We start from the raw sequence: 27658 nt of genomic DNA, 5'->3' as shown, positions 1-27658 counted from the left end.
CAGTAGGTTTTGATAAAAGCTTTTGGCAACGTAAAACTATCACCACCAGCTCAACATTTGCAATGTGACGTGTATGAAAAACATGTTTTTCATAATATGCTGTGTGGGGGCTTTATATCTTCTAGTTAGGCTGTGCAATGTAATAAAAAAAGTTGCATAGCAACAGAGTATGTTGCACTGCAACTTTTGAACTTTAACTTTTGTTGCATGTTAAGATTCTAATGCCCATGTAATGTGGCATGTCTCCTCAGTTTTAGTGAATAAAATGTTTATTATTAAATAAGATTAGGATAGCTGTTGAAGAAGAGAACTGAAACTACCACAAGAAGTGTTGTAAAATCAATAGGTAATCTCTTTGCAGAATCACTTGTCAATAATTCTTGTTCAGTTATTGAGCCCTTGTTCCCCAAAGCTAGCATTCTAGTTTGCATGGGTGGTCTGGAACAGTAGCAGAATTTTGATACTGTCTGCCCCAGATTGACTTCTCATGCTCTTTTTCTCAAGTGGTACTCTTGCGATAGTTCCAGGGGCTTCATATGCTATAGAGTTACAAAAGTAAGTTTGATTAAAATTGAAATTGAAGCCCACAGACTTCTGTGGAATTTATTCAAAGAGAAATAACTGAAAGAGGTAGGGAGTGCTTGGTGATGGATTGCGTCAATGAACTACTGTATGCTTTTCTGTACCCAGAAATATAGATGTATTGATTAATTTGAATGGAAAGTGGCTTACAAACATAATTGTAACATAATAGTAACATAATAGAACACAAGTACAGCATAAGTCATATCATGAACAAATCACCTGTAAAACTATTAACCAAACAGCAACTAAAAAATAAGCTAAACACGCTTTAAGTGGCAGTGGCTTGCCAGGGTTTCAGCCAGGGTATCTCTTCTACCTCTATCAGAACATGCCTGGTGATTGAACCTGGATGGTCTGTTGCTGCCCTATGTTTTAATGAGGAGAGAGACCTGACAATAGTGGGAGAAAAGGAGGGTCAGTTGCTTGGTTCCTGCTTGTGATGTAACCAGGTTCTTTGTGCTTTTTGCCACTCCTGAAAGTGGTGATGCACTTCAGGTTTGTGGAACTGGAAAAATGAGATTGTAGCTACTCTGTTAGTGAAGACATCTGCTAGTATGTTGGAGAGCATGGATAAAAGGGGGACTCGTTTTCCTCCTAGCTGTACAAGTTAGTAATTCCTACCCAAGCTACGCAAGTATATTAGCCGAGCTACCAAGAAACCTCTGCAAGAAAAAGCACACAGGAAGAGGCTGAGCAAAAAGAGCTGCAGCTCGCCCCCCCCTCCCCCCATTGCGAGTCAATCTCCGCCAGCCTGCGCTGCCGGAAGCTTGAGAATCGGGCGGAAGTGCTTGGCCTATCCCAGCATGCATCGCTGCCCCCAGCCGCTCTCCCAGTGTGAAGTTCGGGCCTGGGGGCTGCGGGTACCGTCCGGCCTCGCTGCATTGTGGGAGTTGTAGTCGCCTGCCCGAAGAGCTCTGGCGACTGAAGGCCTTGCGTGCAACTGCGGCCCTTTCCGAGGTGAGGCCGGGGCCTCTCGCCGCCTTTCCTCTCCGCCCGGCGGCAACTCTTTCCGCAGCGCCTGGCCGTGCGGCCGGCGGGCCACGCGCGGCCGGCGCCTTCCCTCCCCGACCTAAGATGGCGGCCGAGGTGGACTTCGGGGACCAGGAGCTCTTCCAGCAGCTGGACGCCGGCGAGGCGGCGCCCATCCCGGCCGCGCAGCCGCTCCACGCCCGCTTCGAGGAGGCCGGGGCGGAGACGGAGGAGCTCCGCCAGCGGCTGAGGGAGTGCCAGGAGACCGTCAGGGAGCTGCAGGCCGAGAATATCCTGGCGGGGGGAGCAGGCCGGCCCGGGGGCGCCCCTCCCCTGAGCGGAGCCTCCTTCAAAGGGGCTGGGGGGGTGTGTGCTCTTGACATCTTGTTATCTATCTTCGCAAAGGGGTCCCAGCCCTTGTAACCCCCTCCCTGCCCCATTTGTAATCTAGAACTTGCGGTGGTTTCAGTTCCGTGGCTTCGGCTGTCGTTGCAGAAAGTGCCAGGGACTAGCCTCTTGCAGCAGAGACACAGTCCGGCCCCTGGAGCACGAGAGCTTCTTCCGCAAGTCTCGTGTTTTCAGGGTTGGCCCGGCCCAAGACGTTTTGCTGCCTGAGCGGGGGTGAGGATTTTTTGCAAAAGGATACTTAAGTAAATGCTAAGGTACTTTGCATTAGCAAATGTTTGGCTGCCCTGTGTTGGGAGTTGTAGCCCAACAACATCTGGGCACCAGGCAGACAAAGGCTGCCCTAAAGAGTGATCTAATTTAGTACATTTGTTTTACTTTTATTTCATAAGCTGCTTTGGCTGTGTGCAGTAAAGCTAACCAACTGAATATATTCTATAAGCAATGCTAAGAAGGTTGAAGCTGCCAGCCTTACCTAATAATGTATTTGTAGTTTGCATCCATTCACTGTTACTGGAGAAATTATTTCTGGCACCGAAAAAAGTTTCCACCCCACATCACTGTGCTTCAGGGAGAGCAGGAACAATGAAACTCTCACCCTGTCCTGCTCCTGTTGGAGTGTATAAGACACAAGACTGGCAAAGTTATGTCGACACTTTGGACAAGCATTTCTTTTCCTTTATGGCAGTAAAAATGCAATAATAAATTGAATTTATTCAATTTGCTGCCCCCTCGAGTTGACCAGAATTCCACTCTGCTGATCCTGTCTGTGTTGTGTTTGCTGCAACATACTGCTATCCACTTGAGAAGTTGTATCTTGGAACTTTGCTGTGATTTTTAAAATTTAATTTTATACTACTTCATCCCATACCACCCCACCTATTTTATCTTCACAACAACTTGTGGGATAAGATAGACTGCAAGAGAGAGTGGCCGCCCAAGATCACACAGGGGCCTTCAGGGCTGAGTGTGACTTTGAATCTGGGTCCTCCCAGTCCTAGGCCAGTACTCTGAGCACTATGTCGTGCAGTCTGCCTCACTGACTTTTTTAATTCCTTCTATTCAAAGTGGTGTATGGTTCTCCCCTGTCCCCTGTTCTCCTTGGCTACAATCCTGTGAAGTACATGAGGTGCTGAATTATCCAGGTTCACCTAGCAAACAGTGTAGCTGAGCATGGATTTGAACACCCAGCACTCTTATATTACACTGGCTTGTCATCGTCCCTCTGCAAATTGTTTTGTGGTCACACACACACAGAGGACACATGACAAAGCTGGGGTGGGGAGAACAGCACCTGTTGAATATATCACTTGTGCAGCTTTTTAAAGGGCACAGGATACCAGATTTCAAAGAAGAAGGCACTGTTCATAAGCATGAATTGTACCAGGGAGGAGTACAGTTCTTCCTTTAGCAGAACTGTGACATAAATGTCAGCAGCCCTAGAAGGATGTGGCCTGAAGCGTTTGACAAGGTATTCATTCAGTTCTGCCATCTTCAGGCTTCCCTTGTGATGCCTTCCTTCCTTCATGTACATTGAGTACCATGAGTGGGTTTCAGCAACTCTCTGATTCACAAGTGGGGAGGCTAACGTACTTTCCTTTAACTTTCATACCTACTTTTTATATGTCAAATAAGCTTACATCTGGAGCTCTGGTTATAATTATTATTACTGATTGAGAGTGCAGAACGGGGCAGTCATAAATTATTCCAGTCATTATTCTGAAATAGTAGCATGACTTGAAATTCCTTAACAAATAATTAACATCATGAACTCAGAAGAAAATTGAATATGCTGACTCGACCAAGGTATGTGTAAATTGCTTCATCATCTGTGATGTTTAGTACATTGTTTAAAAGTAGATATGTGTAAGGATTTGGGCATGCCCTGTGTGATTCCAACCCACCCACACAATGCCAAAGCATAAATTGCTTGTGGAACCCCTTTCAGTTTCCAAACTGGCTTGCCATGTTTTAGATGTATGATGTAATTCATACTTTATGTTAGTACTTTTAAAAATGTTAGGTAATTTTTAAAACGTGGTTTGACCTGCTCCATTTATGGGGTGGGGCACAAAGCCTCCTTGAGCACGTTAAGCTAGCAGCATGGTTTTATGGATTAACTGGGTGTAGCAGAAAATACCTGCCATTTGTTTGTATTGAGTGGTCACAAGGGAAGAGTGCTTACACTTCTTCACTACTATTAAGCTGTAGAATCTAATGCATGTAACCAAAAGAAAATAATTTTGGCTTAGTATGCACTATTCTTAACAAACTGCAATAAGGAGAAAAGTTTAATACTAAGAATGGGGGTGGGGGAGAGAAATAAATAAATATACATATTAAGGTAAAGGACCCGTGGATGGTTAAGTCCAGTCAAAGGCGATTATGGGGCTGCTGCGCTCATCTTGTTTTCAGGCCAAGGGAGCTGGCGTTTGTCCACAGACAGCGGGGATTCGAACATCCAACCTTCTAATTGGCAAGCCCAAGATGTTCAGTAGTTTAGACCACAGTGTTACCCGCGTCCCTACATATATTAAAGTATCTTAATGTGGTCAGAATACTTCCAAACTATGTCAAAGAGGCATGTGGGCCTGTCTGAACTGCTACTACCTAATGTAATGGTAGCTTTATGCTTTCTTTTTTTAGTGGACTTACCATTGACGACTCTAAACTTGATGGGCCTTTGTTACAAATTTTATTTATGAACAATACTGTTTCAAAGTAAGTATATATGTTTTATATCGGTTATGTTCAGAATGTTTGTATCGTGGGTGCCTTCTAGAGTATTGAGCTTTGAGTGGTGGGTCAGAACCCACTAGTCTACTGTCCCCCAATATAAGGTGTGTCATGTCTGTAGCTGTGTACCCCAATTTTTTAGGTGTGTGTGTGTATGTGTGTGTTCAAATGAGAACTGGAAACATTGGGTGGTTGGGTAAATAAGCCATATGTAGATTTTTTTAAAAAGTTAAATTAAAGTTCCCACATAGTAGGTTGTAGTCCCTAGTCTAAAAAACGTTGAAAGCTATTGCTCTACAGATATTTAAAGAAAACGTGTGCAACATGAAAGGAATTTTGAATTTCTGCAGTGCTACCAAAACACTGGATAGGACAGATGCCTGTACCTTTCCCCCCAAAGTTTGATCTACAAGCTCTTCCTTCTGCAGAATTGCAGAACAAAATCCTCAGCTTGAACAGTGTCTAAGAGCAGTCTGTGAGAGAGATGCTTTATAACAAAAAAAGACAGCATATCTATTTTGAAAATTCTTGTATAGGCAATATCATCAAGAAATAGAAGATTTTATATCTTGTTTAGTTCAAAAATATGAGGAGCAACAAAGTGCTGAATCTGACAAGACCTACTTCAATGTTAAGCCGCAGGTATTTATATATTAATGAAATGATCTAAACCTTTTCTTTTATTGGTATCCGTTGTTACTATTGTAGTAGACTAGCCCTAATAGCCTTTGTTATACCATGTTTCCTTAAAAGCATAAGAAGAGAAGCACATAAGCTACATTTTCGAGAAATAACATGTTTGTATTCATATGACTGGTCTGTCAAAAATGTCCTGCTGCAATGTGCTAACTGGTCATGTTCTTCAGTAGCACAGTGTATGATGCCACTACTCCATGTGAAGATAGGCAATACTGAGTCAAACCATTGGTCCACCTAGCCCAGTATTGTCTCTCAGGACTAACAGTAGCTTCCCAAGGCCTCAGGTAGGGGACTTTCCCAGCCCTGCTACCTGAAGTCCTTTTCGCTTGAGATGCCACTACATCCAAAGCAGCCACTGAGCTATGTTCATCCAGTGTGCACTCAGAGCACCTGTGCGCACATGGCCTTCCCTGTTCACTTTGTGGAAGAGGGCATCGCTATGCTTATAGGAGGTTAAGCTAAAGACTTCAGAGAAAGCAAAGAGAGTGGATTTTTAGCTGAAATTTGAAGGGATGGTGGGGAAGGGGGAAGAGTTTCTTGATGGAAGAAAGTTAGGATATAAATGCAAGAATTTTTTAAAGAATCCTGTAGGCTGGGGAACTTGTTGCCTTCCAGATATTGCTCAACTCTGGAGTTGCCCATCATTCCTGACAATAGACCATGCTTGCTGGGACAGATGGCATTGGAATCCCAACAGCCTCTAGAGGGCACCAGGTTCCCTATTCCTGATACAGGTGTTCTGGAAGTGCGTTCAGGCATAATGAGTTATATAGGAGAACGCTCATAATTATATACTTTGTTGTTTGATAAATATAATCTTAGTTTCGCAAACTGTGATTTGTCTTTCTATTAGCCTTCTAGTTTTATGTTGGAAGAAGACCATAAAGTGACAATCTCAAATACATCAAAAAAAATCAAGGAGGCCTTTAGTGTAAGTTACTCCTTTGCTTTGTGGTGTATGTGCTTGAATCCTACATTTTAGTTTTCTGAACCATAGCATTAGAAAAGGGTTGACAAGATGCTTAAAGAGCCATGTAATTCTCACTGTATTTAATTATTGTTAAGTTGTTGTAATTCTTGGGAGGCCAAAACTCATATTAATTGGCTGGGCTTTTAGTTATGGGTGTGTAAGATGTAAGATCTTGTTTGTAAAACCTTAAAACAGGAGAACCTTTATTGTAATGTACTTAATTATATCAAAATATATATTTGTGAAATATTTAAGTACATTTTTAAAAAGGAATGTTGTCTTTCAATCTGATAAAATGCTGACAATTTTTGACTCTTTCTACAGGTTGTAGGAAGTGTTCTCTATTTTACCAATTTTTGTCTTGATAAACTGGGGCAGCCTATATTAAATGAAAACCCTCAGCTGACAGATGGATGGGAAATACCCAAGTATCCTATTTAGTTTAATGTCCTCCTCTTTTCCTGCTATCAATGCAACTTAATCCAATCAGTACTAAACCAGATTCAATCTACATATTTTGAGTCTATTAACTACGTAATTGTGGTGTCATACGTTACAGGGCATGCCCTTTTTGGTGCAACATTATTTCTGGTGATTGGATTTCCTGCTCTGCTTAAAGATGCTATTGGGCTTCCATGCTATATTTCTCAATAGTGGAGTCAGGCAGCTGACACGCTACACTGATCAGGCTAAACTCTACTATTAAAAGACAGCATGCTTTCAACAATGATGGAGCCATCCTTTCAAGCAGAATCTTGCCTTCATGGTATTGATTATGAGTCTCATCTTACCTTTCTTAAGCAAAAAACAAACAAAATTAAACTTTGTAATAACAATTTATACCAAAACACTTCTGGGTCATAGCCATCATGCATACACAGACACGTAAACCTCAGTTGTTCTGTTTTCTACAATGGCAATTCCTTATTGAACTCTCAAGATACCAGCAAGTTTTCACGCAGATTCTTTCTCTAGATGGACAGGAGATACAAGTAAAGCCTAAAAGGTTTGTATTTCTCTAAATCTATGAAAATTTCCTGTTAAAAAACTGAAATGTGCTGTGGTTGATGAGTAATGGATATGACTTAGAATGAGAGCAAAGTGCAGATTAAATTGCTGGCATAAAGAGCACCCTTCATGATGTAACAGCTTGCCACTTTTAAGGCATTTTGTGATACTAAGTGTGAAGTGCAGCCTCTTATGACCAAAAGTATAGGGGGAGAGGGAGCTGGAAGGTTCTGGGTGCTTTGAAGACCTTATTCAGGCACATCCAAAATAACTATAGCAGCCTTTGCCAACCTGGTGCCCTCCAGACGTTTTGGGCTACAACTGTCATCAACCTCAGTCAGCACAGCCATGCTGGAGGACACCAGGTTAGCAAGAGCTACTCAGACCTCGCTGTCCATCTTCCTGCTCATAACTCTCGTAAAACTCCATTCCCCCCCCCTTTAATTTGATAGAAACACAGATAAAATCTGCTAGGAGACAGGCTTATTAACTTTCATTAAGAATTAACTAGATGAGTCCTCAAGTAGGGCATTAGAATAATAGATTGAGCCAACATTTCATGAACAATTAAAAATAAAAATTTACTCCTCAGCTTTATAATTGGAGAGGGCCATGTGCCTTGACATATCTTAAGATAGACTTTTAAGTAGTTATTTCCAAAATATTTTGAAAAGCAGTGCACTGGTGCAAATGAAAGTTGAAAGTGGCCTTCTCCATAATGGCCAAAGTATGAAAATAATTGTTTCATGCACTGACCCATTCAGTTTCCTCTCACACTTCCTGATTCTCACAAACCGTGGTTTCCCTTCAAACCTGAATTGGAAGCCACACTTTAAAATGGGCTTCCGTGGTTCAGGCACACCGTTTCCACCTGCTTTGGGTGTCATGGCAAATTGTGGCGTGGTCTGTGGGAGGGGTTGCAAGAGAAAGAAGGAGCACAAAATCACAAAGTCCATAACAAGAAGTCCAACTATGATGTCTTGGATCAGAGCACTTTTTTTCTTTTTCTTTCCAACATCCAAATTTCCACTACATACTACTTTATTTGTCAGACTGTTGTAGCATAGTCACAAAATGTTTAAAATGTTCAGATGACATTGCTGTTAGTATACTTCCTCCTGCATTATTCTGTGCTGTCACAACTGGGTTTGGTATATTAGGCATATGGGTGACATTTTAAAAAGGCTGTTGGAAATATGTAATGGACACAAATATTTGTTAAGTCAGTATTAAATATTAGTGTTATAAACTGTTTACTTTTATAAAGCAGGCCAAAATCTCACTGCTTCAATTGTGGCTCTGAAGACCACCAAATGAAAGATTGTCCACAGGTAAAATATTCCTTCTGATGTTCTGTCCTCAGAGCACATTGATAACCAGATATAGATTACCGGTAATTTGAAAGGATTCAGTTGGGTTTTGATAAAGCTGTATAATCCATTTGAATATTGTTGATATGTTTTATATCTTAAGACACATATTTTGCTACGTATGTCCCTATTAAAATATTCTAGGGTCTTTTAAAAAACAAGTTTAAACAATTGTATTCAGCAACATATATCCTCTGTAAGGCCAAAACTTTTAAGTATCAAATAGTCCAACTCTGTATAGTACTAGGCAGACTGTTATTCCACAGGTGAATCAAGGGAATTTGTATGTGTAACTTGGTAGCTGGTATTGTCCTGATTTCCCCCCCTCTAACTACATTTTAGCCACGAAATGCTGCCCGTATAAGTGAAAAAAGGAAGCAGTTTATGGATGCTTGTGGGGAAGCAGGAAACCAAAACTTCCAACAGCGGTACCATGCAGAAGAAGTTGAAGAAAGGTTTGGAAGGTTCAAACCAGGAATAATTAGGTATTTTCTCTCTCTCACTGAATATAAACCATCCTTTCCCAACCTGGTGCTCTTTGAAAGCTTTGGACTACAACTCATATCAGCAAGGACCAGCATGGCTCTTCTGGCTGGTGCTGATGGAACTTGTAGTCCAAAATATCTGGAAGGCACAAAGTTGGAGAAAGCTGAAAACATGGGGGCAGGGACTGGATGGCTCAGAACTCCTGCCTTCAGGTACCTGATTTTTACTAAATCTAACCGAATATTGAAAATACCTTTAAAATGTTTTGCTCACTCTCATTTCAATATTTGCTACTAGCACCAAGATCTGCACCTGCAGTGGCTCCACCCAGGTCTGCACCTAAGACTTCAAGGCCCACTGCAGCGGCCTCATGATCACATTGCACCCAAGACAAGCGGAGTGCAATTTTTTATGCTGAAAGAAAAAGCAAGGTGTGGACTACAAGTAAGGCGTGGTGCCTGCCCCACCTAAAACAGTTGAAGCTGCAGCAGGAAAAGACTTAGACACAATACTCATAGAAGAATTTGCAGCACAGCATATTTCACTTAAAACCATGATTATGGAGACATGGAAGGAGCTGATAACCCCTTTGGAAAGAATGGTAGATGCAATAGTGGAGAAATTTGCTGGCACCACCGAAACCATCTCAGCAGCAATGGATCTGGTACACTTAAATGAAAAAAATTGAAGCGGCTCCTCCGAGAAAATAAGGATACAAAATCTAAGCTGGAGGAGGTGGAAAACAGAGCCTGAAAGCTTACTTTACACGTGAGAGTCATTAAAGAGGGGGCAGAAGGAGACAGTATTATGGACTTCATATTTCAGTGATTCAAAAGTGTGATACCCACCTTAGAGCTACTCAGTGCTTTTTTTCTGGGTGGAACGCAGGGGTACGCATACCCCTAAACATTTTGTGAATTTAAGTTTGGCCTCATTGAGCGGCAGTATTTCAATATGAGTAGGGAAATGAGAGTACCCCTAAACTTACTTTCTTTTTTTTTTAAGAAAAAAGCACTGGAGCTACCTTTGGGGACAAGAGAGAGCTCACAGAGCACTATCAGTCTGTGAGGCACTGTTAAGTGCTTTCACCAATTCAAAAAGGACAAGATTTGGATAGCTTTTAACAAATGTGAAAGGAAGAATATGAAAATCACCCAGTTACAGTGCTTCAGGATTTATCTCTGGAAACAGAGAATAAAAGAGAAATGTGTCCAGTAATGTTCAAGTTGCAAGAAGCAGGAATATGATATTACTGGGCTTTTCATTTCCATCTGGTAGTCACTACAGGAAATTCAACATTCTCAGCAGCAAATCTCAGAGAACAAATCTACCGGCAGCATTCGTTCCTGAGATAGCTGAATATCTAGAACAACAAGATAGCAAAGATCCAGAAAAAGAACCCAGATAGAAGGTGTACATCGTATCTCAAATAGTGCGAAATAGGAGAATGGGCCACAGGAGGAGCGGCAGTGTTCACCCATCAGAAAGATCTTTCCACTGTCAAACAACCAGAAAAAGAACCAAGAAAATAAAACTGCTTCAAGGATTGCAAACTCTTAAAAAAGAGTGCTTGCTGCCATTTTGGAACCCTTAGCAATAAAGCTGCATCCAGACCTGGCTGGTATGGGAGTCACATGGGGAAACCCAGCCAGATGGGCGGGGTATAAATAATAAATTATTGTCTTTATACATTATTATAACAGTTATGAAATTCATGAAAATCAGTCACTTATATGTAACAACAGGCAAATATATTCAAGCTGGACACAACTCTGCAGCTTTCTTATATAATTCCAGCGTGACCTTAAGTTTTCCATCAGGATACAAATCTCTCTTGTTTGTTTTCTTAAAATGTAGCAGACAACTTCCCCAAATAGTGTTGTTCAGCCCCTTCGTATTTCTAACAGGATGTCATTTGTCCTATTGCAGTGAGGAACTTCAGGATGCACTTGGTGTCACTGATAAGACTCTTCCGCCTTTCATCTATCGAATGCGGCAACTGGGCTATCCCCCAGGTTGGCTCAAGGAGGCAGAAATGGAAAAATCTGGACTAACACTCTATGATGGAAAAGGTAAGTTTAGTGGTGAGAACGGCCCTCATTACCTTACTGCAAATGTGTTTTATTTTTTCGTAATAAGAGGATAGTAAAGGTAAAGGTACCCCTGCCCGTACGGGCCAGTCTTGACAGACTCTGGGGTTGTGCGCCCATCTCACTCAAGAGGCCGGGGGCCAGCGCTGTCCAGAGACACTTCCGGGTCACGTGGCCAGCGTGACAAGCTGCATCTGGCGAGCCAGCGCAGCACACGGAACGCCGTTTACCTTCCCGCTGGTAAGCAGTCCCTATTTATCTACTTGCACCCGGGGGTGCTTTCGAACTGCTAGGTTGGCAGGTGAATAAGAGGATACCTGTCCATTATTTGGCTTTTGACTTTGAAAAGTGTTCCACCTTTCTGGTTTCTGACTGTAAAAAAAATAGTTAAAATAGTGTTTTTTATTGTTACAGCCTGTTATATGAGATGTTTGCCTATTGATTCTTTCCAATAATAATGGAAATTCTGTAATACCATTAGATTATCTGGACCCAATTCAATTCAAGGCATTGAAACTACCTTGGCTGGCCTGGTTTCTTGGGAAAGGAACTGGGTAGTGCAATCTTGTTGATTCTTTTTGACTTCAATACTATTGACCACAGCATTCTTCTCAAAACGACTTGTGGGTTGGAAATTGGGGGCACTGTTGTACAGTGATTTCATTCCTACCTTCAAGGCCGATTTTATTTTATTTTATTTTTTTAAATAATATTTATTAAAAGTTACAGAATTACAAAAAGAAAGAAGAAAAAAAGAAGAAATAACAAAAAATAAAAAATACATAAAAAACCAATACAACACAACAACAACAACAAAAAGATACAAATCCCATTTTGCATATCTTTACCTTTCATTTGCTTGTTTCATTGACCTCCTCACACCTCCCTTTTTGTATTCTAGCTTAATTATTTGTTTCAGCAAATTCTTTTCATCTTTCTCAATTTTTACTAAATAATTTATCTTAACAGTCTAACTTATTACTTAACTTTCCATCTTTCACCATATTCTGTTATTCAATTTGCCTTATCACACATCATCAGACCAGCCCATTCCCCAGAGTCCCACTCCCCGCAGTCATCAGCGTAATCCGAAAAATATTTAACAGCATGTTTCAAAGTCCCTCCGAAATTAAGAGGCTCCTCAGCTCCAGACTTCCCCTGGCCCACTCCAAATTCAATCTCCAAAAACAGCTGCTTATGCTCCTGCAGGGCCTCACATCTCTCCATTTGTATTACTTGAGGTGCTACCGCAACCTCGTCCATTATCTTCTGCACTTGTACTTGCCCAGTTAAAACAGGTTCCTGAGTTGGTCCCTGAATGATTTCTGTGTCAGTATTCCCTACAGCCGTCATTGAATCCATCTTTTCATTCATCAAATCCATCTTCTCATGCATCTGCTCCAACAGAGCACTTGTCTTGCACAAAGCAAGCACCAAAGCTTCCTCCCAACACATTTTTGTCCAAGGTCAAAAGACTGGTCCCACGATCTTAATCTTACAGCTGTAGAGTCCCCAAGCGGACTGCAGCAACAATTTAACAAACGCCCTCTAGAGGAGACAATTTCTATTTGTATCCATCTTTTTAAAGCAAGTCCAACAAAGGAAGGTTACTTTCATTTTTCAAATATTTTGTTTCTTTAAAATGCAAAAGGCAACATTGGAATCAGTTTGTTTCTCTTTTTTAGCTATCTGTCAAAATGTTCCATTTACAGTCAATGAATGTCTCCAACAATTTCTGTCTCTGACACCCCGTTCCCAGGTTTGAGACGGTGGAAACTTATCTTTCTTTACTCCCTCTCCTGCAGGTTTAAACAGTCTCCTGCTTCCAAGGGGGGTTTTAGTGGTTATAAATGAAGGAAATTTCGGCCTTTATAAACGACTTTCCAGGCTATTAGCTTACAAGGTTTTGCTTCAGTTTATATACAAAAAGCGGAAGGCGGACTTCCTGTTTCGATGCCAAATTAGTATGTTTCTTGATCCAATTTTCCGTTTCTACTCACGAGTACTTGTTTAGAGTCCAATTGTCCACAGGAAAAAGTCAGCGCTCTCCGGCAATGGCTGTGCGGCTTCACTCCGTGAAAGTAGCAATCAGTTCGCAGCACTGCGCTGCTCACCCCACTTCGCTCCGGAGCCCCAAAATGGGGTTCCCCGTGAGTAGGGGAGGTGCTCCTGGTGCCCTGCCAAACCCCACGTTCCCAGGCTTCCTCCGCCTGGGATTTCTAGCGGGTCCCCACCTTTGCCGCGGTGGGAAGACCCAGTTTCCACGGAGCCAGTTCCTCCGGTCGGAGGAACTCCACCATTCGCCGATGGCACTAACCCGGAAGTTCCTTCAAGGCCGATTTTAGACAGCAGCAATGGGGGACTATTACTCAGCACACTGAGCTCACTAGTGGGGTTCCCGGGGGGGCGGTCAGTCTCTTGTCCCCTGTGCTTTTTAACATCCATATGACTGGTAGATGTCACCAGGCCGTTTGGAGTGAAATGTCAAGTGTGCTGATGACACCCATCTCAATTTCCATGTTCCATCTGAATCAGGAGTGCCAGTTCAGGTGTTTGAGCATTGCCTGGAGGTAATGAAGGGCTGGGTGTGAACCAATAAATTGAAGCCGAATCCAGACATGAAAGTAATATCTGTTGTCAATTCTAAAGTTCAGCAGTAGGGAGATGCATGTACTCCCTTGGAAGAACCAGGTGTGTAGCTTGGTGGGTACTACATTATCCTTCTATGTCATTTGAGACCCAGTGTTATGCTGTTCCTTGATAGGGATAACTTATCACAGTGATCCATGGTCACTTCCCAGTCCATGTCAGGCTACCCTTAAAGATCATTCGGAAGCTGCAGCTAGTGCAGAACACACTAGTGAAGCTGCTGGTGGATGTATACATAGTCTGGCTGGCCTTGAAAAATCTGCACTGGTTATCAGCCCACTGTGGAGCCCAATTTAAGCTGTGGAACGACACATAAGATTTTCAACAGTTGGTCAATACACACCTTTTTACCCAGTGCTTTGGTTGAGTAGATGTCTCTCCTCTTTTCTGTGCTGTTGTTCTAATATGGGTTGTTTTTCTCATTTTATTTTCTGATTTTAATGTACATTGTATTTATTTGAAACCTGAAACACCCCTCCCCCTGGGATTGTTTGGGGTGGATTGTAAGTCCAAATATGATAATAAACAGTTATTATATGTGTGATGAGACGAGTGTGTGGCTTAGGGCACCCCCCCCCCATGTTTTCAGAAAAAGTTCCATTGTTACTAAAATTCATTGGAACAATCTATGGATGCATTGATTGAGATTCCTGCATTGTGGGGAGTTGGACTTAATTGCTAGATTTGTAGCCAATGAAGTCCTACTCAGAGTAGACCTGTTGGAATGAGTGTGCCTAAGTCATGTTCATTAATTTTAATGGGTCTTTTCTGGGTAGGACTAGCATTGACTACAACCTTAAATAAGTACCATAACCCAAGCTTATGGGTTTATCTTGGGGTTTCTGGTGGAGTGGTGCTAAATTTTTCAGTTCTGAATATGTGGTGCATAAAAAATGACTGGTTATTTCTTTTGTGATTAATTATACAACGTTGTTTTGCTTTTTATCACAGAATCTGTGCATTCCAGCACCCTGTTGTCAAAGTGGTTAGAAGCAACCGGAGCTCACCATTATATGTGCCAAGTCCTCTTTTGTCAATAGTATCAGTAACTATTTGTGGTGTTTTGTTACAGCATCTCCTGGTGGTGAAACAGAGGCAGAAGAATATTACCAACAGAATTGGCGTGTCACTTATGATGTCTCTAAGTTGATAAACTATCCAGGTTTTAATATGTCCACTCCGAATGGAGTAACAGATGTAAGTGACTAGTTTTACACTTTCATCACCTCCTTCCTCCAAAGAGTGACAAAGAATTTCTTTTACACGTTATCTGTATCTGACAGTCCTTTCAAAATTTATTTGGAGGGACTCCCTGCTTCCACATGAACTGCCCTGGCCTGTATCTGAAGAAGTGTGCATGCACACAAAAGCTCATACCAATAACAAACATAGTTGGTCTATAAGGTGCTACTGGAAGGAATTTTTTAAAATTTTGTTTTGACTACGGCAGACCAACACAGCTAACTGCCCTGGCCTTGAGATGGTCCTCAAAGGCCCTCTCCTCTGGCCCACCATTAATGCAGATCTGGTTGGTGGGTACCATGGACTGGGCCTTTTTGACAGTGGTTCCTCAACTTTGGAACTCCCTTCCCGAGGAGGGGTTTCCTCTTTGGTTTCTTTCATGCAGACCTTTCATGTGCATTTTAGTCTGTTCTACTTTTTAACACCAGCTTGGTATTTCAGCTCCCAATGTTTTTATATTCTAAGCTGTATTGTCTTGTTTTTAATTTGTATTGATATATTATGTTCCCACCTGTTGTAAATTCTGTGTTTGGAATACACATTTGTTAAATATTTTTCTTACAGTTCATTCTTTGCTTTCTTCCTCTTTTTGCTAAACACATATATGCAAGCAAGTTTTCTAGTCCTGCACGTTGATCAGCATCTTCTTTTACTGATAGCCATGTATTTATATTCCTGCAGGAATGGAGGATGTTTGGTTCCGTTCCCCTTCAGCCCAGTCAGCAGAAGGATATCTTTGCCCACTATCTTTCTACCTATCATTCGGTGACTATATTTAAATGTGCTTGTGAAAGCTGTGTGTATTGATGTTTCCAGTTAACAATCATATTTCTAGTTCTGCATAGAATTCTCTAATTTATGATAGTAAAAAGCATACATAGGTCAGAGGAACATGTATAGGTGTACATTTCTGTAGATTGTTGCCATGTTTGATACTTGTCTTCTGGTGTCTTTATGTCATATTTTGTTCATTAGTTTCAATTAGTTACTTTTCCATTAGCCTGTCTCTAGGAACCCTTTCAGGGTTGAAGAGTGCAATAGGAGTTATTGAAATCTGTTAACATAAATCACATAAGAGCTAGGGTCCCTGATGGGAACATATTTTCAAGATACAGCAGTTGGTTGCTTTGAACTCTTTTGAACCATTTTAACCACCTATGATAATGTGAATAAAGAGTGTGCAGTTCTATAACCAGAAATATTAGTGTGGAGATTTAAATTTAGGGTTGTATCCAGTGTAGTGGAATCCAGTGTAGCATAAGTTAGAGGAATACTTGTTCTGCTGATGTAATGTTTTGCACCAGCAAAATGTTGTGCAAGAGAGTGCTCAGCAGGTTGCTGATAATGTGCTGCACAATAGATTCCTTGGTTATGCAACATTAAAACTTGCTCATCTGCTAGTGCAAGAGCTTTATGCTAGCAGACAGAGAATGCTGGAGGCAGTTCTTAGTATTTATTTTGCAAAATAGCAATACATACATACATACATACATACATACATACATACATTTTAAAACAAACCTAAATCCAAGCAGTGTACAGTATATAAATTTCCATGTGTTTTCCAGTTCTTTTGGTACCTTTAGAATCATTGGCCAGACTTCTGGAAGTCAGAAGCAGTAAGGAAAAGGGATGGAAATTGCCTTTGTTTAAATGCTTAAAAAAATAAACATTGAAAGCTCAGAGAAAGTGACCCTGTGAGGCCTCCTTCTCCATGGCTGTGGCCCACAGAGCACATGAGCACCTTCCATGAATGTATCTTCATAATCACGTTGAATACTCTTAATCTCTCTTGTTCCTTTGTGATGCTTCTTTAGTCAAGCCCAAAGTCCAGCAATAAAAGATCTTCATCTCACCAGAACGCTCACCATCCAAAAAGACAGAAAGGAAACAGTGCTGAAGTATCATCAGCTGACATGGAGATGGATTCTGGTAAGCCTTTCAATACTAATAAACCTGTGCAATAAATATAGTTCATAAAATAGCTTTAAAACTTCCTTCTTCCCATCCCTATTAAAAATTATGGTCCACCATACCTGTATACCACCATACCAGGGACGCGGGTGGCGCTGTGGGTAAAAGCCTCAGCGCCTAGGGCTTGCCGATCGAAAGGTCGGCGGTTCGAATCCCCGCGGCGGGGTGCGCTCCCGCTGCTCGGTCCCAGCGCCTGCCAACCTAGCAGTTCGAAAGCACCCTTAAGTGCAAGTAGATAAATAGGGACCGCTTACCAGCGGGAAGGTAAACGGCGTTCCGTGTGCTGCGCTGGCTCGCCAGATGCAGCTTCGTCACGCTGGCCACGTGACCCGGAAGTGTCTTCGGACAGCGCTGGCCCCCGGCCTCTTGAGTGAGATGGGCACACAACCCTAGAGTCTGTCAAGACTGGCCCGTACGGGCAGGGGTACCTTTACCTTTACCTTTACACCTGTATACCAGCTTCCATTGAAAACAAGATAGGGATAGGGATGCTTACTAACAGTTGCTCTTTTTCTGATTTCAGACTTTGAAGCTCCACACAGTTCTCCTGGTTATGATAGCTTCCAGTTCCAACCTCCACTGCCTCCAGGGTCACCACTGAACGCCACTCCTCCCCCATTGCCACGGGGGACCCCTCCGTGTACTCCCCCCAACATTACCCCTCCCCGGCTTCCTCCATGTATTCCCCTACCAGTCACCCGTGATACTCCACCTTTGACTCCTTCCAGTGATTCTGCTCCACTGAGAGCAGAGGGCTCTGCTATGGATGAAGACACTTTGACTCTGGAAGAGCTTGAGGAGCAGCAGCGCCTCATTTGGGCAGCCCTGGAGCAAGCAGATAGTGCAAACAGTGACTCTGACATACCTGGAGAGAATCCTTTAACAGGAAACTCTGTAGCCTCATCACCGTCTCGAATTGAGTCAGACATTTTCCCAGAAGAAATAACATGCAAGAAGCTGGATGTATTGGAACTTGGGACTTCAGACAACAGTGAACAGGTACTCAAAGCAGAAGAGTCTGAAAAGAAACAGATTTCAGGTGATGAACTGATTGATTTGACAGACAATGAAGAACCGAATCCCATGGATTCTGAAGGCAGTGTTGAGAACTGCCCCTCAACCTCAGTGTCCAGGGTAAGCCACAGTGACTCTCCTGTGGTCATCAGTGCTGAGGTGTCCAAAAATGCCAGCCCTGTCCCTGACATGAGCAAGTTCGCTGCTGGGATAACACCTTTTGAATTTGACAATATGGCTGAATCTACTGGGATTTACCTCCGAATAAGAAGTGTGCTAAAGAACTCTCCTAGGAACCAGCAGAAAAGCAAGAAGGCTTCCTCCTAGGTGCCCTATTACTACTATTGGATACTACTCTGTACTTGCTTTATAAATAATGACCAAGTAAGAACAGACACATTGAAAGCTCCTGCTTTGTTCCTCCTATAATTATGTTACTTGTTTTAAAAAGTGCAGTGTACAGAGCTTCCATTTTGACTTCAGGGCCTGTTGCTGCCTAAAACCAATGTTTCTGCTAATACAAGAAAGTGCTACCAAGTGAGTTAACTTTTCTGAAAATGTTTCCTGAATATGAGTTAATCTTTCTGACCCTGTTTGACTTGTGAAGTTAGAGCAGCGGCAACTGCAGGATTTTGTCTGTGCTTTCTGCATCACTGTAAACCAGTTTATTCTCAGTAGTTTTTAAAAGGTTCTCAACATTTTACATGGTTTCTCCTTCATTTAAAATAGAAAAATTGTAGCAATGAAATGGGAATAATCAGGGGTTGTTTCACAATTATCCCTGCCCTTTTTGAAGAGTTTTATAAGTAATTTATGTGGGTCAGATTTTTTTTAGTACTACCTTCTTTCTTCTTTCTTTTTAGTAATGTCCCATATTTGAACTTGCTGTACATACATATTGATGCTTCTGTACAGAGGTTTAATAAAAAAAAATTTCATAACTTTTTTGTATGTAAATGTTTAGGTAGACTAGAAAAACCTACCGCTGGAAAACTGAATATGAAAATCCTGTTGTGGTTGAATCTTACACTCCCTTTTCCTGCCTTTAAATAAATAAATAAATAAACAAACATTAAAGCAGAAGTGGGGAACTTTAGGCCTGGGGGGTCAGTTGTGCCTTCCTAGGCCTCAGCCATTGGGACTCTACTCAAGCCACGCAGCCCTGCTGCACTCCCTCCTCAAGTGCTTTTGCATGTTCTTGAATGGTAAAAATCAGCCTCTTTCTTGCCTGGGTGCACAGCCTGCTGTACAAATGTAAAAATCACACCGTTTCTCACCCCCTTTGGCCCTGCCCACCACAAGCAGCCCCCAGGTGGTTGCTCATTAGGAAATGAGGCCCTCAGCTGGAAAAGAAGTTGAATGCCCTTCTCTAAAGTTGAATGCATAATTAGCTGCTTGTACATTTGCATGCTACCTTTCTTTTGCCATGAAAATGAAGGTGTGGCATTGCATGGATAGTCTCTCAGGAGCACACTGCAGGTTTGTGTGCAGCTGTCCCGTCCTCCTTGCACAAAGGCTCCAATGCAGGCACCTTGGTTATTTGGAAGACTGGTGTCCTCCTGGCCCTTGGAGGAACCTGCCCTATGGTTCAAAATATAGCTGAGCTAGCTGTTTTCAAATATGGACATGCTGTGCCATGTCAAATTAGTTTTTTACTTCACTTGCTTGAAGGGTTCTCCAATGATGTGTATGGTCATTCTCAATGGTATGTGTGAGGCCTCCACCACAAGCATGGATTAGGCAAGACGTGGCCTAGAATCCGTGGAAGTGCTGTCTTCTTCCTACTCTTCCCCCTCCCTTTGCCTGCCTCGCTGAGTAGAGATTCCTTCTTCAGCTAACATGGTTTTCCTTCATCTATTTTCTTACTCTTTATTTCAGCCTTTATAGGAAATTGTTCTCCATTCCTTTTGCCCTAAGCCCACTCATCCCTCTGAGAGGGCGAATACAGTCATGGGAAAAAGAAAGTACACCTTTGAATTCTGTGATTTTACATAGGACATAATAACCACCATCTGTTCCTTAGTAGGTCTTCTACCAGGGCTCCAGCTGCTTCTCTCATCTTTTCCACTAACATCTCCTTGCTGGAAATCCACTGATGGCTACAAAGGCTGCTCCATCTCCTTTCTCCAGGCACTATAAAATTGACATATGCCTCAGCTAAGGCAGCATTTGAAGGAAGGCTTCTCCAGAGAAGAGCCCAATAGATACATTTTACATTTCTATCGCATCTTTTCCTGCAAGGAGCTCAAGGTGGTATAAATGATTCTCCGCTCATTTAATCCCCACAACAACCCTGTGGGGTAAATTAGGCTGAGAGGCAGAGACTGGCCCGTGTGCACTTCATGGCTGAGTGCAGCTATGACTCCTGGTCTCTCGGATCCTCGTCTGACACTGACCACTATCCTCTAACGATCCACGTACCATGAATAATGCTCCTTGGATGAGAGTAGGACAACTCCAGGCCCATCCTGGGCGTGTCTTGGTTTCGTGCCATACCTTCCAGTGTTTTTTTTCCAGGGTGGCAGGTAGCTCCTTCCATTTGCCTCAGTGTCTTGCATTTGGCACTTCTGTTTCTTCGGCATTCATCAGGGGCTCTGAACAGGGAATTGAAGATGTACTGATTAAGTATTATTAATAAGAAAGTACATAGTTTTTAATTGTATCCATGTTTAATTGTTTTTCAGATATTGTTTTTCTTTTGTATGTTTTTAGTGGTTCTTGTTTCTATCTGTGGAAGGACGCGTTGCTTTCATTCCTGTCAGGGGAAAATGGCAGCGGGGTATAAATAAATATATCCTTAATATCATGCATTCTAGGTTACATGACCGACCTATCACTGAAAATAAAATAAAAAGCAAACTCTGAGAAGTGCTTGTATCTGAAGGGTTAATTGGCTACATTACAGGAGATTTTAAATGGGTGGAGCAGTTCTAACTTTGTTTGAACTTGCCCATGCTATCACTGGTTTGTGTGAACTGTGGCCTGCTTTTGATTGGCAGCCGCTTTCTTTGGTCTCCAGTGCAAGCCTTTCCCATAGAATGCTCTAAACTGGAGATGCCAGGGATTAAATTGAGGAATTGGGGGCGTTCCCTCTTTGATGGAGTTGCTCAGCTAGCAAACACAATGCTAGGAAAGAGCCCGAGAGCCATGTAGCCTATGTGTGTTAGTGTGTTCCTGCAGATCTTTTGAACTCTGCTTCTCATCATCCCTGGAGAAAGTTTTCTGCATGCAAGACATACGCTCCACCATTGAGTTACTACCATTCTGTGCCAATCTTCATCTCATGTCTGAACCTGCGAAGTGCAGGAATTAAAATGTTGGCCTACTTTGTAGCATAGCAGTTGAAAATATATAAAAAATTATTTGACTGCTTGAGTAATTAGCATCCCTATAGTTTCATTATTGCTCCAAGGCAACTTAAATTTAGATATTAGGGAAATTAATTTCTATCTGTTGTCATGTATGTGTATGTTTATTTTTAACATTCTGTCCAGAACTCTTAAATAGTATATTACCAAAGCTAGACTTTGTTACTCTTTCTGTGCACATACATAATAGTACTGTTATTTTTTCTGGTTTCATTCCTCCTGTCCTTTCTTGCTTTTTAAAATATTTGTTCAGTTTCACATCTTTTACAGTTCTCTATTACATAATGAACCCTTGTCTATTGCAGTGAGAAGGTCTCTCATGGCTGACTTTATTAACAAGTGTGTATTTTCTCCCTTAGGCTGTGGGTGTGTTCTATGACAATCTAGGCCAGGTAATTAAAGTGAGTGAGTAATAATGCTTGATCTAAGTAAAAGTGATGTGAGCCTTGAAGCTTTCCCACACAACTTTTCTAATGCCATTCATACCTGGCTGATAGCCCTCCTACCACATAAACTTGATGGTGATTTATGCAGACCTGTTGGACTACTTTAAATGATTTGAGCTGTGAATGGCAAAGGTTCCAACCCAGCTAAAGTGGTGACTTAAGTCCCTTTGAAAGAAAGGGGGCTTAGGTTACGGTCCATCCACACTTTTGTCATGTGCTTTCTACTATTTTGTATTGGATCTATTATCACAGGTCTGAGAACTGTGGTTTTTTCCTCCCCCGCTGAATTGCATCTTAAGAAATCCCTGAAAAACAGCAGAAAAATCAAAATCAAGGAACACTACTATTAAAAGAGGCAGCGTAACACATGATGGGAATGGGAGGGCACCAGGTTGCCAAAGGCACATACATTGTTGTGTTTTTTCAGCTTGGAAAAAAAGATGTCTACAATGGGGATTAACGGGTTTATAAATTTATGTGTGGTGTGGAGAAAGCCAATTGACATTCCTCTATCCCAAAGAACTAGAACTTGGGGTCACCCAGGGGAATGAATGGTTTGGAACAGACAAAAGAAAATAGTTACTCAAACTACAAAATTAATGGTTTGAGTTGCCCCATGGAGTGGTAATGGCCATTAACTAAGGTGGCTGGATGTGGAGAAAGAAACAACTATATAGAACCTCTTGAAGGGGCAGGCTTTGGACTCTCAGGCACTGGTTAGCCACAGCAGACATGGCCGTTTCCTTTCCTGCCCTTGATGCCTTCGGATTAGCATTTCTTGGGGAAGCAGGATGCAGTACTGCTGTTGTTGTTTAGTCGTGTCCGACTCTTCGTGACCCCCTGGACCAGAGCACGCCAGGCAGTACTAGATGAACCTTTATTTAGTCTGATCCAGCTGGGCTCCTTTTATGTGTTCTTGAAACTTCCATTTTCAGTAGGCTTGCTCCCAAGTCAAAGGGTGTGCAGGATTGTAACGCAAATAGCTTGCAACAGGTGTGCGTGTTGCTGATCTATATTTTATTCTTCTTCTAAGTCCATTGCATGTGTTTATTCACCCTTTCAAAGCCTCCAAGTTTCCCTTTCAGCTTCTTCAGGGATGAAGGCATTCTGTCTCGTTGCCAGGAGCATGAATGAAGCCTGTGCTGTGCATTGTGGAACAAAGAGCTTTGCTGTCCAGGCCTGTCAATGTGGCAGCACTTGCCAGTACCATATTGACTCCAGGAGTGAAAAGAACATCTGCTGAGGGTTGCATAATATCATTCACTCCCACTTCTGCTGAAGCGCTTACACAGTGCAGATGTAACCAATATTTAACAATGCACATTAGAAAGCGCTCACCGCATCTTTTAGAAGAAGGAATTGCCATGTTGTTCGATCAATTTATTGGCATTGCCAACTTACTGCTTCTTTGCCGTGCACAAGGTCATAATGTGCTTTTGAATGCAATCAGTGTTCTGGCTCCCTTTTTACCAAAAGGTAATGGTGAGTGCGTGCGCACGCGCGCACACACACACACACACACACACACACCAAGAGCAAATGCTTTGAAGCAAAACTGCTCAAATTTATTTTGGAAGTGCTTATCCTGTTTTCCTCTACGAGGCACAAAGACCCATACAATAAATAATGCAGTTCCTGGTGTACTTTGAAACTCCTCTCGTCTTTCTGCTGCTGCTCTGATCCAGTGTTTATTTTCCCCATGGCTCTGCTGCCAGCTTAATTTGTTTTAGTTTCAGCACCTCTGGAGATTCAGAGTCCAGCTTTGCAAGCATCATCTGGCTCGTGAGGGGTTGTTTTCTTGCAAATGACTAACAGAATATGTGTTAACTACTAAAAACATTTATGGGTCCATAACTTTTGTGGGCTTCTTTGGAAGGTTGCCCTGAACCAAGTAATTTCCTTAACTTCATGCTATTGTTCTTCCATATTTAGTAATGTCAGACAATTAAATGTGTTACATTTTTCTTAGTCCTCTGTACACACTAAATAAGAATATTTAATTGTTGCACAGCTATCTATAGAGAAGTGGCTACTTACTGCTTCGTCATGAAGATGGTGACCACCTGGAAAGATGAAGAAACAAATACATTTTGTCTCAAGAAAAAAATATCTACAATTGTTGCTGATACAAACAGGTAAAATTGATAAACACAGAGAGTATGCTGGTGCCCCTCTGAAACTGTTTAAAATGGACCAGCAATAATGATATTATTCTGTGGAGTTGAACATTTTGAGAGTGTTACAAGAGAAAAAAATATGAAGATTTAAGCAGCACCCATATATGTACTTGCTTGAATATTAAAGGTAAAGGTACCCCTGCCCGTACGGGCCAGTCTTGACAGACTCTAGGGTTGTGCGCCCATCTCACTCAAGAGGCCGGGGGCCAGCGCTGTCCGGAGACACTTCCGGGTCACGTGGCCAGCGTGACATCGCTGCTCTGGCGAGCCAGAGCCGCACACGGAAACGCCGTTTACCTTCCCGCTAGTAAGCGGTCCCTATTTATCTACTTGCACCTGTGGTGCTTTCGAACTGCTAGGTTGGCAGGCGCTGGGACCGAGCAGCGGGAGCGCACCCCACCACGGGGATTCGAACCGCCGACCTTTTGATCAGCAAGCCCTAGGCGCTGAGGCTTTTACCCACAGCGCCACCCGCGTCCCGAATATTATTGAATATTATATAACTATTGAATATTAGTCTCCCATAATTATTTTATTTTGTCCAAAAAGTACATAATCACCCCCCAAAAAACAGACAGGAATAAACCTATCCTGATCCCCCTTTTGTTTGTGTGTTGAAGAATTGCACTCTGTAAACTCTTGTTGCTTATGCTACAGTTATGCAATATCTGTAGGCAAAAAGGAACAAAAGGTGGCAGAAGGTAGTTGCATTGCTATGGGGCTTGCGGGGGGGGGGCGCTTCTCAGTCTTCAGATTCTGCTTGGCCAATTGCAGGGGGAAAGAGCAGGGGGTGGTGATGTATATATCTGCTCAAACAGCACAAGACACAGGAATTTCATGGCCATGTGGCCACTGAGGATAAAGAGACTGCTCCCATTTTATCTGTAGCTGTGGGTTTTCCATTGTTGTAAGTGACAAAGAGCTGCCTCCCTCTGAAACTGTTTATTACATTCTGCATTTTCACCATCACTACTATTTTTTAAAAAATAAAAAGCATACTGTATTGCAGTGTTTCCCAACCACTGTTCCGCGGCACACTAGTGTGCCGCGAGATGTTGCCTGGTGTGCCGCGGGAAAAATTAAAAAATTGAAAGATTTTTTTTTAAAGTCAAATTTTCGATTGGGGCGCCGTCACTAGATGACCCCTGGGGTTCCCTCCCTCCCTCCTGCTCTGCGCCTCCCTCCTCCTCCTCCTCCGGGGAGGCCCTTCCTGGCTCTCGGCCAAGGCTTGGCGGCTGCCACTCACTCACTCGCTCACCCACCCGTCCCTCCATCCCTGCACCCGGCCTCTCCCCCTCCGTCCCCGGCGCGGGGGCTGCCGGGATCCGTAGTCCCCTCGCCCTTGGGCTCCGCGCCCGCGCGGGGTGCGCGAACTACATTTCCCAGCGTGGCCTGGCGGGCCGGGCGTTTTGTTTGAAGCGCTCTTCTCCCGGCCATGGAATGAGCGCAGCGGCGGTGGCCGGGCGGGCAGGGGCTCTTCCGCACAGACCCCGCGCAGCCTGCCTGCGCCCCCGCGGAGATCGGGCGGCAGGATGGAGCCCGGGGATCCCCGCGGAGGCGGAGCGGCGGAGGCGGAGGCTGCCCCCCAGGTAGGGCTGCGTCGGGGGGGGTTTATTTTTGCAATGCTGCATCCGCGCCGGAGGGGACACATCGGACCGCGGGGAGACCCCTTGGCGGGCGTGCAAGGCAATGCATGCGTGCAGGCGTTGCATGGAGTGCAGTGCAATGCAATGGCAACGCGGCGCCCTGCATGCATGCATGCAACTTCCACCAGCGCTCCGGACTTGGCAGGTGAGGGGGGTCCCCAGTGGGCGGCAGAGAGAGCCGGGAGGGCGAAGGGGAGCCGGGGGGGAGCAGCGCTGCTCCCCGAGCCGAGCCCGGGGGGAAACTTCGGCGTCGTTGCGCCGGGTGTTGGAAGCGGAGGCTGGCGGGGGCCCCTCACCTGCAAAACCTGGTCGCCTCTCATATATTTCGTGCATTGCATTCATCGCCCGCTTTCTCCTCCAAGGAGCTCCCGGGGGTGTGCGTGGTTCTCCCCGTGTTATCCTCGCAACAACAGCCCTGCGAGGTGGGTCAGGCGAGTGGCCCAAGGGAGCACCCAGGGATTGTCCTGGCCAGGTGGGGTGATTTGAACCCTGCTCTCTGCCCGGTCTTCGTCCTCATTTAGCCCCCACATGTGCATGACTGTGCATGACTGAGGTTTTCCCCCTTCGTCTTGGCTATGGTGTGAGTCTGTGCTGTTAATTAATGGGGTTCTGCCTTCGGAGAAGATGAGCCAGCCCTCAAGGAGGTGATTATGTAATTTGCTAGCAATTCATGTCCCTCCCGGCGTGACGCTGCGCGCTGACGTCACGGGGCTGTAATGGTGGTGTGCCTCGAGATTTTTTTCATGAAACAAGTGTGCCTTTGCCCAAAAAAGGTTGGGAAACACTGCTGTATTGATCCTACTCATTGTCACTGATGTAGATGAATAAAAGTAAAGCATCCCATTAAGGTGTTTTTCTTAATCAGCCCAGAACCATATTGGTCTTTAGAAGGAAAAGGGTTAATTTAAAAAACCCTTACTCATGGTGTCTTCATGTGGCATGAATTTCCACGCTGACTTGAATTCTAGTGCTATAGTTCAATATGGCATAACGTAGCTCATGTCCCTAAAGACCAGTTAAATCATCAATTTTCCCATTTTCTTTGACAATGTTTCAAATGTTTTCCAATAGCACTTGGTGTGTTTTAAGGTGGGAATTCTGGCTGATGAATCCTCCTGCCAATTTCTCCCTGAAGAACAAAGTCATTGCTTTTATTTTAAAAACCAACACCTACTATTCTGCTGTCTTACACATAAATCAGTGGATTTTTGCAAAGAAATGTGCCCACCCTGCTATCTTCTGCTGTCTGCTACTTTGCTCCAGCTGAAATTCAGCTGAAATAAGCCCAACAGAATTCAGTAGGACTGACTGCAGGGTAAGTATGTGTCAGATTCCACTTGTTGGCCAGCCTGTCTGCGGTGAAAATATTCCATTCAAATCAATAGGATGTACATATGGCTTGCTGATTCGTTGTGAGAAAAGTAGGAATGGGTGCTTTACAAAAAGAGGTTGTAGGGGAAACAGAAGCCTCACTGAAATCAATAGGATGTGGCCAGGGTTGGTCCTTCATAGAGAAAGTGAAAATGAAGGAATTTTTAAAGGGGAAGAGAGAAAGGGTGGGGGAGAAGCTGTATTGATATAGCTAATTAATTTATGTTTAGGATTGGGTGGGCCTATGAGGAAACAAAGTGGGGAAAAGAAGAGGATTTTTAAAAAATAGAACTCCTACTGAAAGAGGATGTAAGCCTTGCCTGCTGAAGCCAGGGGTGCAATCCTGGCGTCTCCAGGTGGGGCTGGGGGAGACTCCTGTCGGAAGCCCTGGAGACTTGCTGCCAGTTAGATCTGACTTGGCACAAGGAAAGAAGAGCCTTCGCCCGGATCAGG

At 43.3% G+C, this 27658-nt stretch overlaps 1 protein-coding gene and 1 long non-coding RNA gene across 9 annotated transcripts; one reads left to right on the top strand and one right to left on the bottom strand.

Annotated features, from left to right (window-relative positions):
* Window positions 1–1382: 1382 nt before the first annotated feature.
* On the top strand, window positions 1383–19138 carry ZCCHC8 (zinc finger CCHC-type containing 8). 4 transcript variants are annotated; one of them, XM_028710498.2, is made up of 14 exons: window positions 1383–1845; window positions 3725–3765; window positions 4606–4680; window positions 5232–5337; window positions 6248–6325; window positions 6689–6792; window positions 7305–7370; window positions 8640–8703; window positions 9085–9227; window positions 11158–11300; window positions 15040–15164; window positions 15891–15974; window positions 17027–17141; window positions 17707–19138. In XM_028710498.2, the coding sequence occupies exons 1-14, from the start codon at window positions 1660–1662 to the stop codon at window positions 18522–18524; spliced, it is 2148 nt and encodes a 715-aa protein (XP_028566331.2). In that variant the 5' UTR covers window positions 1383–1659; the 3' UTR covers window positions 18525–19138. The 4 variants fall into 4 exon arrangements, with proteins under 4 accessions (XP_028566331.2, XP_077776342.1, XP_077776343.1 ...); XM_077920216.1 differs by having other exon boundaries at window positions 1384–1845; window positions 8643–8703; XM_077920217.1 differs by lacking the exons at window positions 1383–1845; window positions 3725–3765 and adding an exon at window positions 1871–2216.
* On the bottom strand, window positions 16648–27641 carry LOC114586735 (uncharacterized). 5 transcript variants are annotated; one of them, XR_013390976.1, is made up of 5 exons: window positions 27504–27641; window positions 24049–24074; window positions 20619–20791; window positions 18049–18201; window positions 16648–17165 (listed from the first exon to the last, which is right to left on the bottom strand). It is a non-coding gene; the product is annotated as an uncharacterized LOC114586735 (long non-coding RNA). The 5 variants fall into 5 exon arrangements; XR_003704175.2 differs by having other exon boundaries at window positions 20694–20791; XR_013390977.1 differs by lacking the exon at window positions 27504–27641 and adding an exon at window positions 19181–19240 and having other exon boundaries at window positions 20694–20791; window positions 24049–24504.
* Window positions 27642–27658: the final 17 nt, after the last annotated feature.

The sequence above is a fragment of the Podarcis muralis genome, chromosome 16 (assembly GCF_964188315.1).
Source record: "Podarcis muralis chromosome 16, rPodMur119.hap1.1, whole genome shotgun sequence".
Classification (NCBI taxonomy): domain Eukaryota; kingdom Metazoa; phylum Chordata; class Lepidosauria; order Squamata; family Lacertidae; genus Podarcis; species Podarcis muralis.
The sequence above is the reverse complement of the archived record's forward strand: the minus strand, read 5'-3'. Positions and strand labels throughout refer to the sequence as shown.